At 35.1% G+C, this 14,221-nt stretch overlaps 1 protein-coding gene across 4 annotated transcripts in view; it reads right to left on the bottom strand.

Moving 5' to 3' along the window:
* LOC135847388 (inactive dipeptidyl peptidase 10-like) overlaps positions 1-14,221 on the bottom strand; it is a 601,135-nt gene that overhangs the window by 180,305 nt on the left and 406,609 nt on the right. For 2 of the 4 annotated variants that reach the window (XM_065366892.1, XM_065366901.1), the window contains exon 2: positions 4,626-4,856. The exons of the other annotated variants lie outside the window; for them this stretch is intronic. In XM_065366892.1, the coding sequence (XP_065222964.1) occupies positions 4,626-4,736 (111 nt within the window). In that variant the 5' untranslated portion in view covers positions 4,737-4,856. The remainder of the gene's footprint in view (positions 1-4,625; positions 4,857-14,221) is intronic. 4 annotated transcript variants of the gene reach the window in all.

Here is a 14,221-nt window from a genome sequence, read left to right as displayed (position 1 = left end):
GAAATGTGCGGAAAATTATGGGTACCTTTTAGTTGGAAGTTTTTACGAGCCAATAAACTTTTAATTATGACACGAGAACATAGCGAGGTTGTAGAACATTAAATTGCCAACCGATTGGATCACGCGTCAGTGCCAAATGAGGGAAAATGGTGAAATTGTAGCACTTCCTCTAGAAACAATTGATAATCATCGATGCCTTTATACTTAAACGCGAAGGCGAAGTTTTTGGCCAACGTGTATTTTTTGTACGTAGGTATTTTACGACGAGAAGTACGTCCTATAACTGATGTGTTCCGGTGTCAATAATTCCCATTCAAATTTATTATGAACGTTTGTTTACAGTACTCCAACTATACATAGAATAGTTTACGTTATAAGTTTACAGCGTTTGCACACATCTATAATGTTTGTTTATGCTGATCAATTTTTATACGATAAGTTTACTCGCTCTTTCGCCTGCGTTAACGAGGTACCAAATTCAAAGACTCGGGCAAAGAGAGCGAAACAGAAAGAGTCATAACAAACATTATAACAACGTTCTTATTCGCGGCAATTATATGAATTTCAGAATTGTTATTTTTATCTCGGTTTCGATACTGTACAGTCATAAGTACCGAATTATTTACTAACTTTCTATGTAAGTATGCCAGTACACATCTACGTACAATAAAGAAATATCCGAATGATCTTAGTTGATTTTATTTTAGCATCGAGTTATTATACATATTAGAACAAACCATAAAAAGGCGCGGACTGGACTCCAGCGATCGCCAGAGGCCCCAAGGCACCAGGGGGCTCCGAGACACAAAGAGACCCCCAAGACCATATTGTTAAAACCAAAAAAAAAAAAAAAAAAACAGAACGAATTGATTCACTTTTTTTTGAAACTTTGAAACATTTGTACAGCAATATTGATCTGTTTACAATCGAATCGAATTATTTACGAACGATTGGCGATTGAATAAACTGATTGATTTCTTGATGAATCATTCGCAAACGGATCAATTAATTTACGATTGATTCGGTTTTTGTGAAAATGTTGTACAGGAATTGATCTGTTTTCAAGCGAAGTGAATCGAATCGAATCAATCACAACCGATCAGCAAATGAACAGATTGATTGATTTCTAGGTGAATCATTCGCGAACGAATTGAATTTTTTAGAGAATCATTCGCAAACGAATCGATTCATTTACTCAATTTTTGATGAATCATCCTCCAACGAATTGATTTGTATAAATGACTCGTTCGCGAACGAATCGATTCATATACTTACTCAATTTTTGATGAATCATCCACGAACGAATTGATTCGTATAAGTGACTCGTTCGCAAACGAATCGATTCATTTACTCAATTTATAGTGAATTATTCTCGAACGAATCGAATAGATCTTGACGAATCATTCGCGAACAAATTCATGTGTATAAGTGAATCGTTTGCGAACGAATCAATTAATTTACTCAATTTCTTGATGAATTATTCGCGAATGAATTGATTTGTATAAGTGACTGGTTCACGAACGAATCGATTAAGTTACTCAATTTTTGGTGAATCATTCGCGAACGAATTGATTCGTATAAGTGACTCATTCGCGAACGAATGGATTCGTATAAGTGACTCATTCGCGAAAGAATGGATTCGTTTCGGTACTCGATTTTTGGTGAATCATTCACGAACAAATTGATGTATTGTTGGTGAATCATTCGCAAACGAATTGATTCGTATTAGTGACTCGTTCGCGAACGAATCAATTCATCTACACAATTTTTGGTGAATCATTCGTAAACAAATTGAATACTGTCTTAGGGAATCATTCGCGAATCAATTGCTTCGTATAAGTGACTCGTTTGCGAACGAATCGATTGATTTACTATATTTTTGATGAATCATTCGCGAACGAATTGATTTCTATGAGTGACTCGTTTACGAACGAATCGATTAATTTACTCAATTTTTGGTGAATCATTCACAAACAAATTGAATTATTTTTTGTGAATCATTCGCGAACGAAATAATTGGTATAAGTGAATCATTCGCGAACGAATTAATTGGTATAAGTGGACCATTCGCGAACGATATAATTAGTATAAGTAAATCATTCGCGAACGAATCGGTTCATTAACTCAAGTTGTTATGAATCATTCGCGAACGAATTGATTTGTATAAGTGATTCATTTGTGAACAAATCGATTCGTTTACTCGATTTTTGGTGAATCATTCACGAACAAATAGAATTATTTTTGGGAATCATTCGCGAACGAATTGATTCGTATAAGTGATTCATTCGCGAACGAATCGATTCGTTTACTCAATTTTTGGTAAATAATTTGTATAAGTAAATCATTCGCGAACGAATCGGTTCATTCACTCAATTTTTGATGAGTTATTCGCGAACGAATTGATTCGTATAAGTGATTCATTCGCGAACGAATCGATTCTTTAACTCGATTTTTGGTGAATCATTCACGAACAAATTGAATTATTTTTGTGAATTATTCTCTAACGAATTAACTCGTATAAGTGAATCATTCGCAAACGAATCGGTTTATCTGCTCAATTTTTGGTGAATCATTCGCGAACGAATTAATTTGTACAAGTGAATCATTCGCGAACGAATTAATTCGTATAAGTGAATCATTCGCGAACAAATTGAATTATTTTTTGTGAATCATTTGCGAACGAAATAAATAACGAATTAATTCGTATAATTGAATCATTTGCGAACGAATTGAATAATTTTTGGTGAATCATTCGCGAATGAATTGATTTGTGTGAGAGAATCATTCGCAAACAAATTCATTCGTATAAATGAATCATTCGCGAACGAATTGTTTCTGTCAAGGTAACTAATTAATACTTGCATTAAAATCATTGAAAGCAATAAAAAGCTAATGAAATCCAAATTTGTTTAAAATATAATATTACTTTCAAAATGTGTTAAAGATGAGAAACTGGTATAAAACATGTTTTTTTTACTCAGTACCTACTTACTTAAGGGTAGTTTCAATCTATTCATGCAAGTCACCGCTAAGAATAAACAAAATAACTTTTTCTTCATAGTTATTCACAGGAAAATAATTGGGATCCGGTCTCACAACAGATCTGATTGAACAAAACTCTGATGGAGAGTATTTGGATCTGATCTGATCTGATTTAATGAAACAGGCCACACTGCATCTGCGCAGAGCTGGTTAGATCCAATCAGATTGGATTTGGATCTGATCAGTTCTGAATACATAGATGTGACACGATCAAACTTTTGATCTGATTGCAGTCAAACTGGATCTATGGAATGCCCGAATCAGACAAAATCTTATTGGCCAGATCAGATCTGATGCAGTCTGATCAGTCATAACAATCATATCCAAGTATTTAAGATCTTGTTAGATCCAATCAGTCCCCCCCCCCTCCTTGGATGTGATGGGGTCTGACAAAATATAATTCTACCACCAACTGTGATCAGGTCTATAATCTGATCTGGTCTGATCCGCTCAGGTCTTCACGATTTGATCTGATCAGATTTGAGCAAATCTATAATGCCATCACAATTGTGCCTGATTAGATCTGGTTAGATAAAAATTGGATTCGGAGATTTCCCGGATCTCTGATCAGGTCTCCACTGATCTGATCAAATGTAGATTCAGATCAGGGTCTGATCCACTCTGGTCTGCCTTACTGAATCTGATCAGATCTGAACAAATAAGAGATAAATGTCCAAATCTGATCAGGTCTGATCTGGCCAAATCAATCAAATCTGGTTGGAGGGTTAAAGCCAAAGGTATTCAGATCGTGGTCCGGCTCACTGAGGTCTGATCCATTGAATCAGATCACAACTCTGACCTGATTATATCTGGTAAGTAAGATCTAATTGAATTTTGCGAACGTCCTGACCTGATCAGGTCTAATCTATTTGATCTGATTTTGGAGCCGAGAAATGCCCGGATCTGATCAAGTCTGAAATGTTCTGAGTTCTGATATATCAGGTCTCACTAGTTGGATCATGTCAAGTCTGAACAATCTAGTCTAATCTAATCAAAACTTTGATCTGACTGGTCAACTTGGATCCACATCCATGAAATGTCCGGATCTGATCAGATTATTTGATCATCTGCGACGGAAAGACTCTTTTCACAATTAAAAATACCAAACAGCCAAATCCTCATGAAAAAATGATCCAAAATTGATTGAAATTTTATCCTGGGTGCACCACTTACAATTCCTAACTAGGTGCTGACAAAAAAACAAAAATCACAATTTTTGGCCGGAAACCCACCGAACACAATATCCTAAAATCATTTTTGCTTCAGAACCCCTCCCCCGTCGTTGTTCTCAAATTTAGTTTGTGTTTTACATTTTTTATGGAAAATGATCATTTTATACCTAGGTGAAAATTGATAGAAAATGAAATTTAAAATGCAACAATAATTTATAATATTTTTTAATAATATCAACATTGGACTGATTTGGCATAATATGACCCACCTTGCAAATAAATTTCAAGTTTTAGTTTCCACTTCATTTATAGGTACCTACGATTGCCAAGCAAAGATGCATTCTAGCAATAAAATGTAATCAAATGTAGGCATGAAAGCGCTAAAAATTTCCATCTCAGGCACGTACTTACCTCTCTGATATCTTTAGGTGCAACAATGGTAACTACTTTTTTGCTAGAAACAGACGAATTTTTGATTTTACGAATCCCCTGGTGTCCATTTGATCCACTGTTTCCATTCATAATGTCGATTCACCATAACACGTGGTTTATTTGGTGATCGATGAATCAAACATCGGGAATTTTCTATCGGACGGATTCGGTTGCAGAACTGGTAGCGTAAAAGGTAGGCGATTTTTTAACCTATTGTAAAATGAATTTAATCAAATCACTTGGAAACAATTAAAATTCAACGACTGTTAAGTAATAACCAACCGTTGAAAGTTTCAGAAACTTTAGAACTTATCCCATTCATCGCATTTGGAAAAGAAAAACTATGAGTGCGGAAATGCTCCGGCAGCAAGAGCTGCAAAGTGGTTGAATTTTCTTTGTTGTGTAGGCAGGTCATTTGAATTTTGAGTTATGTATTCACCAAAAAGGCTCGTTCTTGAAAAATTATCAATCCACCTGTTCTCCATTTCACTCATCACAAAAGTAAAATCCGACTAAAAAAAACCTCTCCAACAAAAAGAAAAAAGAACCAACGAAACTCGAATCGTTGTCGAAACCGAAGCAACGAGCTCATGATAGCGCTTACGAGTATTCTACTCTCGAGAATCGTTCATTACGTATTCATCATCGGAAACTTCTCGCGAGCTTAATGTTTAATTAGAGATATAATGTTATTGTTTAAATGCGAAGAGCTTTTTCCTTATCGTATCTGTAACAAAATTTACGAGCTTCTTTACCGTTCACGTTTGCCTGTGGATTCACTCGTAAGTATTATTTGCGAATAAAGTTTCCATTAGGTAGTATTTTTAATTCGAACAATGAGAATTTATATATTCAATTCGAGCGCATATTATTGGAAAAATTATGCACCGTTATACTAATTTGACACCGTCGCCCTTCACTTATTGCCTCTCTACGTTATTAAATTGAATCGAGAAAACCATAGAACAATAGCACAAATGCTCTGATATATTAAGCATTTATCGCGTTATCGCACAGAAATGGCGAAATTATCAACATTCGTAGTGCAGAAACGAGACCGAAAATACGAACAGGAAATTTTCTAACAAACCCAGCAGAAATTTAATGTAAAGCTTCTCGCTCGTCTTTAGTCGTATTTTATATATAGGTACGTATATGGGACGCATTTAAGAAAATTATTACACTCGGTTTGATGCGCATTTATTCTCAGATATACTGAATGGTAGGCTTTTGAACTGAGTATAGCGAATGTATGTGTGTTGAAGGCAACTTTTATGTGTGTGTACATTGTACATGTAGAGAATGAGAAGACGAGCAATTTAAAACAATGTGAATGACGTTGCTTTCCAACCTGATCTTTTTTAATCCACTTAACGTTTAGGAAATTTTAATGCATTCGGTTCACAAAATTACTATTCATTTGGGCTGAAGAAAAGAGATGACTCAAACTCAACGATGAGAATTCATCTCGTCATGTGTGCTGGTATTTGGAAAAGAATAGATAATTATAAACCTTAGGGTGTTTTGAAGTACAGAATTAAAAATTAGGGATAGTTTTATTGCGTAAAAGCAAAACTGTCTTAAAAATTTTGACAACATTTTTTTTTCTGCAATTTCATCCAAAAAAACTACTTTTTGGAAATATTGATCAAAAAAAATTTTTTTTTAGCAATTTTGACAAAAAATTGATTTTTTTAACTGTCTTGCAAAGAGTAGGATTTTTGGATTTTTTTGAAGAAAAAGCAAGATGTTTTGGTGATTTGTTTATTTATTTATATTAACTGTGTTTGTTTTTTTCAATTTTTTATTTTGGTTGCAATAAGAATTCAAAACGTTCAATCAGTCTCCAAGCATCGATGCAACGTTACACAATTTAGGGACCCCTGAACAAATACCAGCAATATCCTTATCGAGAACGAAATTATTTCAACGGTTTTCATTTTTGGATTATGGAAATTGTGGTACGCGTTTTATTATGGTATACGAAAGGTTGAGCGCATTAAGATCTTAATTTTCTATCCGCGTGGACTCGAGGGACCGTATTAATTAATATAGTTCTTGATATCGTAGTCGAGAATGTTCATATTTGAACGCTTCCATTCGCTATACATGGTGTGAGTAAGACAAAGAGAGCAATACGACACAGATATTCGTATTCGTGTATGGTTCATGTATCGTCAAATACCGATACCGATGTAAACTATCCATTGAAGTGTACATATTTTGGAAAGTTGGAGTTTTCCACCTCCCACCTCCCTTTATTTTTTCCCATATTTGCAAAAAAGTGGTTCCGGTAGCCTTCAAGTTGAAACAGTGAAAAAAATGAAAAAAAAATTAATCCATCAAAAATTATTAGTTTCTGCTTAGAATTTTTCTAAGTAATCTCCTTTTCAAAAAAAATCTTTCTTCAGCCCTTCAAACCATATTGGCAACTTAGTGGAGCCCCTCAAAGTCAAAAAAATCACAAAAAACGAGAATAAATCAAAATCAGAGGCATTTTTTTGGAAATATCTCATTTCCATATTAGAACTGTTTTAAGTAACTCTTTTTTCAGAAAAAAATTTATGATTGGAAAATTTTTTGAAAATTTTCAATGATGGAATTTTTCTAAATAAGTACACTTTCAAGAAAAACCCTCCATTTGGCCCTCCAAATGATGTTGGTTTCCTTGTATAGAGCTCTCAAAATTGAAAAATATTTTTTTAAAAATGTTAAATTGATGTTTGTGGGTACAAATTAAGCACTACATAGTGGGCTTGAAAAGAAGTCTCAATTTTTTTATCCTGCAAATCCAAAATTTACTTCTTTTTGGGGCCCAATTTTGTTTCGACCTCTTCGGAGCAGGAGTCCTAGAGGACTGAAATTGAGAATGGTTTCCTTCTAGATCCTAAAGAAGAGCTCCAAAATTGTCGTTCGTTTTTCGCAGTTTTGATTTTCCAAAAATCAAAAAAAAATCTCTCCAAGTCTGGCTGTTTTTTTTTTGAGAATTGAGAAAGTCCAAAATTTGAACTATGCATAATATTTGAAAATTTTTCGTGTATTTCTGAACAGTCTTTTTTCACTTCCTTTTTGGAGCACACACTAATTCTCGAAAATTGTACGTTCATAATTTCTTGTAAGTACCCTTTTTCCCACCCCAAACTACCAACAAGAATTGATTTTAGCCTTATTTGTTCAAAAGTCCTGTTTTTTTGACAAACTTGCTCATAAAATTTTGTTTTTTTTCTCTGCCAATTTTTGGCAAAGTACTCTTAGTCAAAAAGTATCCATTTTAGGTAAAATTGTCAAAGGAGTCCATTTTGGCCAAAATTGTCAAAAAGTCTTGTTCTCGCTAAGATTGCCCAAAAAAACCAATGCTTTTGCCAAAATTGTCAGAAAGAGACAATTTTTGGCAAACTGACTGAAAATTGCAATGTTTTTTCGTTGAAATTCTCAGGAAGTATTTTTTGATGAAATAGTCAAATGGTCGACATGGTCGTTATTTCTGTTTTTTTTTTTTGCCAAAATGTCCAAAAACATTTTTGTTTTGCCTGCCTAAAACTTAAAAAGTCTTCTTTTTGTTTCAAAGTTGGCCAAACAAAAGTCCTGTTTTTTTTTTTACAAAAATGCTTAAAAAGCTTCTTTGTTTTGTCAAATTTTATTTTCCTCGTTCATTCATTTTTTTCAGTGTTTATGAAAATTTTTCTATATTTTGTAAGAAGTCGTTTTTATTACGAGTATAATTTTTGAGTGTTCTCACTTCTCACACTATTTTTGTCATCTTGGTGTGTTTGGCGTTTCCAATACCTCGGGTCTCGGCTCACAGAGCTATTAGCGACTATGTGTTTGCTATGTATTTTTATGATGTACAAATATACATATCGATTTTTATGATGCACAAATACGCATTATTGGCAGCTGCATCAAGTTGCGTTTATTATGAGACATTATCTTAGCGACCATGGGTGATGGGACAAGGATTCTCCCACTTATTGAGTACAAAATAAATATACCAGTAAAGAGTTTGGCTGAGCACAGAGATCTCAGTCGTTATAAGACTGTGTTGAAGTAAAGTACCTGTGCTCGTTGTTGCTATTTTCCCTGGTCACCTAAGAGATACCTGCTCCATTGACACCATATTGATGCTTATGATTTTGATACCAACATTACACAAATTCGTAAGTTATCTTACCTACTGAGTACACTAATGCATGAGTACTTGTTTAAAATATGCCTTGCTTTAGTTGTTTGAATCATATCTTGGTGGATTGCGCATGCAATGTACCTAGATGTGATTTTAATTGAGATAGTGATTGTGCTTAGTACAGTGGTCACCAGCTGATACACGCATTGTACATCTTGTTAGTGAGTCAGGACCCTGCGGTATAGGCAACAATCGATGTGGCCTCTCAGATAAATCGGTAGTGGTGGTGCTTAGGGCATTGCTGTTACGACGCTGCTAGTTGGCTATTGAAGATCATTCCATTATACTGACACTGTTGGTTAAACCACGGGTTAAATTGGTACTCGGGTCCAAAGCATCCCCACAGTTGGCTGTGGCTGAGACTGCACGGCCTAAGACAGAGGTCTTTTAGATTTGATTGAGATATTTACGAGTTATTTACAAGCCTTGGATGATCTAAGAGTAGTACGTGTGTGTACTCAAAAACGATTATTTTTATTACAGATCGCTTATTATCCATCCAAGTTCCAGCCAAGCCACAACTCCGGACCCGACAACCTCAATTGATTGATTGGTTGATTGATTGATTGATTTACGATATCAATTTAAATAATTTGCATATTCTTTTGGTGATGTTTTATTTTACCTGACAACTGCTTATGTGTAATAATTAATAAATAGTCGTGTGGTTTGTAATGACTATTTCCTGATGCATTATCAAACAACTTTTCGAACACTATTTTACAATTTTAAAAATTTTAGAACACCCCTTTTTTTAAATTATTTTTTTTCTCGTAAAACCCCTAAACAATATTGGCGACTTGCATAGAGACCTCCAAAGTTGAAAAAATTTCAAAAAATTGAACTAATTAATATTTTTTTTTTTTAAATTAAAAAGTGATCTATTACTGAAATCAATCTCTTGGTCTTCCAAACAATAATCTTGACTAGTTCAACTTGAAAAAACCAAATATAACTCGAAACTCTGAGATCAATTTTTCAACAGATCAAATTGTATTTAGAAATTTAGGGAGTGACCAATTTCCATATTTTCATCGTGGAAAAAGTGGGGGGGGGGCAAATCGAAAACATTAAATAGTGCTTTTCTGGTAAAAATGGACAAAATCCAAGGATTAAAATTTAAAAAAAAAGAACATTAAAATATTCATTTTTTTATTTTTTGAGGAAAGGGACAAGTTCCTATAGAAGTGTGAAAATTATTTGATCATATTTCTAATAAAAATTGATCAAATTCAAGATTGTAAGGTAGAAAAAACGTAAAAATTCAATTTTTCGGATTTCCAATAGATTTTGAGAACGGGGAAGAGGGGAAGGGGGAGGGGGAGGCTTTCGGGCTCGACTATGGACTTGACTGAGGTTGGAACTACAAAGTTTAGAACTTTAAAAACTTTCTTCTGATATTTAGATTTTTTCATATTTTTTTTAATGCGGGAGGAGGCGCCTCATTGGTATCACTTATTTGTCCTCGAGTTACCCGATGTAACAACTTCAGGGAGGGGAAACGAAAAAAAATGAAAAAAAAAAATGGACCACGTATTAATAAGGTACACCCTACTATCCATTCTGGACAAGTAGGTACCTATCCTATGCTACATATAATGTTGCAATATTGGCGAATAAAAAATAACTACCTCGTCGTAGGAAAAAAATAAACGTGACTAACGAGGTTTTTCAGTAAATTTTTCCTTCGTCATCAGATTTTTCATCATTGATGACAATTGAATCGTGTGTACAGAAGGGCATCGATACCCAGATAACAAAATTTTTTACGTATCAAGGTTCAGAGGGTATTCCGAACACGTTCGTATATCTATGAAAAAATATTTATTTCTGTTTATAATGACTTCGATACATGCTTATACAGCTATACGAGTATCTACAGACTTACTCTACTGGGTACCAAAATGTGGCACACGTTTAATCGTTTTTTCACGTTGTGGTATAGATTAATGACAGAGACTTTAATGATATTCTACCTAGTTGAAAGTTTATTTTCAGTATATAATTTGCATTCGTCGAGTTCATTCGAATGTAAACATAGTTCTGCGCTATTCGACGTTTTACATAGGTTGGTGTACCTATATATTCTACGTATGCACGAGATCGTACCTATGGTAATTCCGTTAGGATTTGAATTACGGGCTGAACCTTTTCAGACGATTCGACTGGTACAATTCACGCGTACGATAGTTAATTTTAATAAATCTTGCGAGCTTTTGAAGTAAATACATACTACTCGCAAGTCGTGGAAAAACAAGCCATCGCGCAGAATTTCCACGGTTTGACGTTGGGAAAATGTTGACGACGAAGTCGACGTCGACAAAGACAACGGCGACGTATAGTTCTAAGATGAAATTAATGCGACGATCTGATAGTATACCAGTACGTATGCTGCGAAGCCTTAGAGAGTTCACAAATTTTCAAAGATAACGTGTAATTGCTCCCTATGGAGAGAGGAATACGAGTACATTGCACAGAGTATAATATGTGCTCGGTTTAAATAATGCCACGAACGTGGAACCAACTTACTACATGGAATAATACGAGATAATCCAACAAGTCAATTGAGATGTTTTGGTGCAAAAAAATTCACCCTTTCGATGAAAATGATACGATATAGAGTGAAATGTTAGTATGTATAATATTCGTAAGAAACAATCTTATGTACGTGTGGTACTTGTGAATTCGTGCAAACGATAGAAAACTTCAAACAGTCCACTTGAATTAATTGGTTGGTTCAATGTACGCGAGTTCCAGACAATGTGCTGTGCTATCAACTTTGTATTGTTCCATTCGATGATACTTACATATTTGTGGAAGTGAAATTATTAGCATTGGAAATTTCAGGATGAGGTATCGATTGCCCTGTTCCATGCACAAAGGTGTCTCGAGTGAGTATTTGGTGCAGATTTTCTCCAAATGTATTGTAGAAGATTTTAAGGTAACTTTATTGCGTATTAGAGGTCAAAATGCATATTAAAGAATGGCAACACTCCATTATAGAAAAAAAAAAACAAAATAATATTGGACAAGATGTCAACCATGCAATATGTCATGCAATGCAATATTGATACCTATACCAACACCAAAAAATATATATGTATTTGTTATTGAACTAATTAGGGTCGATTTTGATCTTATAAGTCCCCCCCCCTCATCCTACAATAAAAATTAACTCCAAAAAACCAGGTAGGTACCTAAGACATTCCCCTCTCCAAACAAAAATCAAAGAATCTAAAAATTAAAAAAAAAGACTCCGAAAAAGCAGGTACCCAAGAAACTTCCGCCCCCCTCCCCAAAAAAATCAAACAATCTAAAAATTAAAAAAATTGAAATTATAATGGATTATTGTTGGGTACCTACCTTTTAAATTGTTCAGAAGTCCAACTCAAAATTAGTAAGCTAATTGCAGAAAATAGTGTAAGTAATTGCACATTTTTTTCGGGTCAGAATTTTTCTATTTTCATAGAGAACAAGAAAAAATGAATAGAAAAGGAAATCGAGAGGAAAAGTACAAAATTACAAAGATTGATTTCAAAAATTGAAAAAGTTGCATTTTTCATAAAAATTCTGAAAAACAATAGAACTTTTTGACTATTTTTGCAAAAGCTGTACTTTCAGAATATTTTGGTTAACAACAAGATTTTATTGACCATTTTGACATAAAGCAGAATTTTTTGGATAATTTTGTCAAAAAATGGTCTTAACCTACAATATTTCATCAAGAAATTAAAACTTGCTGACAATTTTGGCAAAAAGCAGGAGTTATGAATATTTTGGTTGAAAGCAGAAGACGTGTTTCTTACAGTAATTTATTTCTCTTCTTCTTCGCTTGCTCGCACCCCGACATTGCGACTACAAAATCCCGACAACCAGTTCTCTCCAGCTATCTCTGTCCTTGGTCTTTCTTGCGCATTCTCCCAGTGACATTTTGGCAGTTTTCCTGATCAAGTCCGTGTATCTGGTGGGTGATCTCCCCCTTTCCCTCTTGCCTACTATGTGGCCTTGAACTGTCAATTTTTCCAGGTTGTCTTGTCTCACGATGTGTCCGAAGTAGCGGATAGTATTCGTCTCCTGATGGCTGTGCTTAGCCTTTCCTTTATGCCCAGTTTGTTGAAGTATTGACACATTTGTTCTTCTCTGGACCCATAATATCCTTAGCATGTGTCTGTGGTAGTACATTTTGAATGCGTCAATTCTATCTTGATCTGCCTTGCGTACTGTCCAGCATTCTGACGCATACAGGAAGATGGAGAAGACTAGCGTTTTTATGATTCTCAGCTTTGTGGCCTTTGTAATGTTGTGGCTGTTGTGGCTTTTCCATATCTGGTTGAGCTTTCCCATTACTGTCTTTGCTATGGTCAACCGTCTCCTGATTTCTCCAGCTGAGCTTCCCCAATTTGTTATTAATGAACCAAGGTACACAAAGTCCTGCACAAACTCTATACCATCAATCTCCAACATTTTAGGTCTGTTCTTTTGCTCCCTATAGATTATCATTATTTTCGTTTTTCGCTTGTTGACCCTGAGGCTGCTGATACGACATGAGCGTTGAGTGTTAGCGAGAGCATTGGCGAAAATTTAAAAAATGTAATATTAATGTTAGACAGTTTTGACGAGAATATTTCTGTGTGCTGACACTCATCAATGCTCAGAAATATCAAACAATTTTGATTTTTGAGCATCAGCAAGAGCGTCAAACAAGCTTTGAAAATTTGAAAACGCTGACGCTCAACACTCATGTCATATTGGTAGCCTTAGACCTGCCTCATTGCTGGCTTCTTTGAATTCCCTGAGCATTTCCTTCATCTCATCTGGTGTCTCTGTGAGCAGAGTTGTGTCATCCTCATACCATAAGTTTGACAATGTCTTTCCTCCAATTCTGACTCCCTTTTCCCAATCCTCTGGGGCAGTTCTCATCACCCATTCTCCATAATTATGCATTGAAGAGAAGTGGGCTGAGTATGCATCCCTGTCTCACTTCTTTTGCTGTATGGAAATGATTTGTGAGCTCTCCTTCAACTTTCACCTGTGCCACGTTGTCCTCATACAGACTCTCCATGAGACTGATAAGGTGCTCTGGTACTCCCAGCTTTTTGAGGTTTTGCCAGAGGATCTTCCACTTCACACTGTCAAATGCCTTCTCATAAACAATGAAGCACATGTATACTGGCTTGTTGAATTCTCTTGCCTTTTCAATCACTTGGCTTACATTTAGAATTTGTTCTCTTGTGCCTCTTCCTGGCACAAAACCTGCCTGTTCTGGTGGTATCTGTGGCAGGATGTACACTTTTATACGCTCGTGTAGACTGCCAGTAGTACCTTGCTTGCATGTGATATCAATGATATAGTTGTCTATAGTTCAAGCAATTTATTTAAGGTACTTTGGCAA

This window comes from Planococcus citri, chromosome 1 (assembly GCF_950023065.1).
Source record: "Planococcus citri chromosome 1, ihPlaCitr1.1, whole genome shotgun sequence".
Taxonomy (NCBI): Eukaryota; Metazoa; Arthropoda; class Insecta; order Hemiptera; family Pseudococcidae; genus Planococcus; species Planococcus citri.
This window is presented reverse-complemented; position numbering and strand designations above follow the sequence as displayed.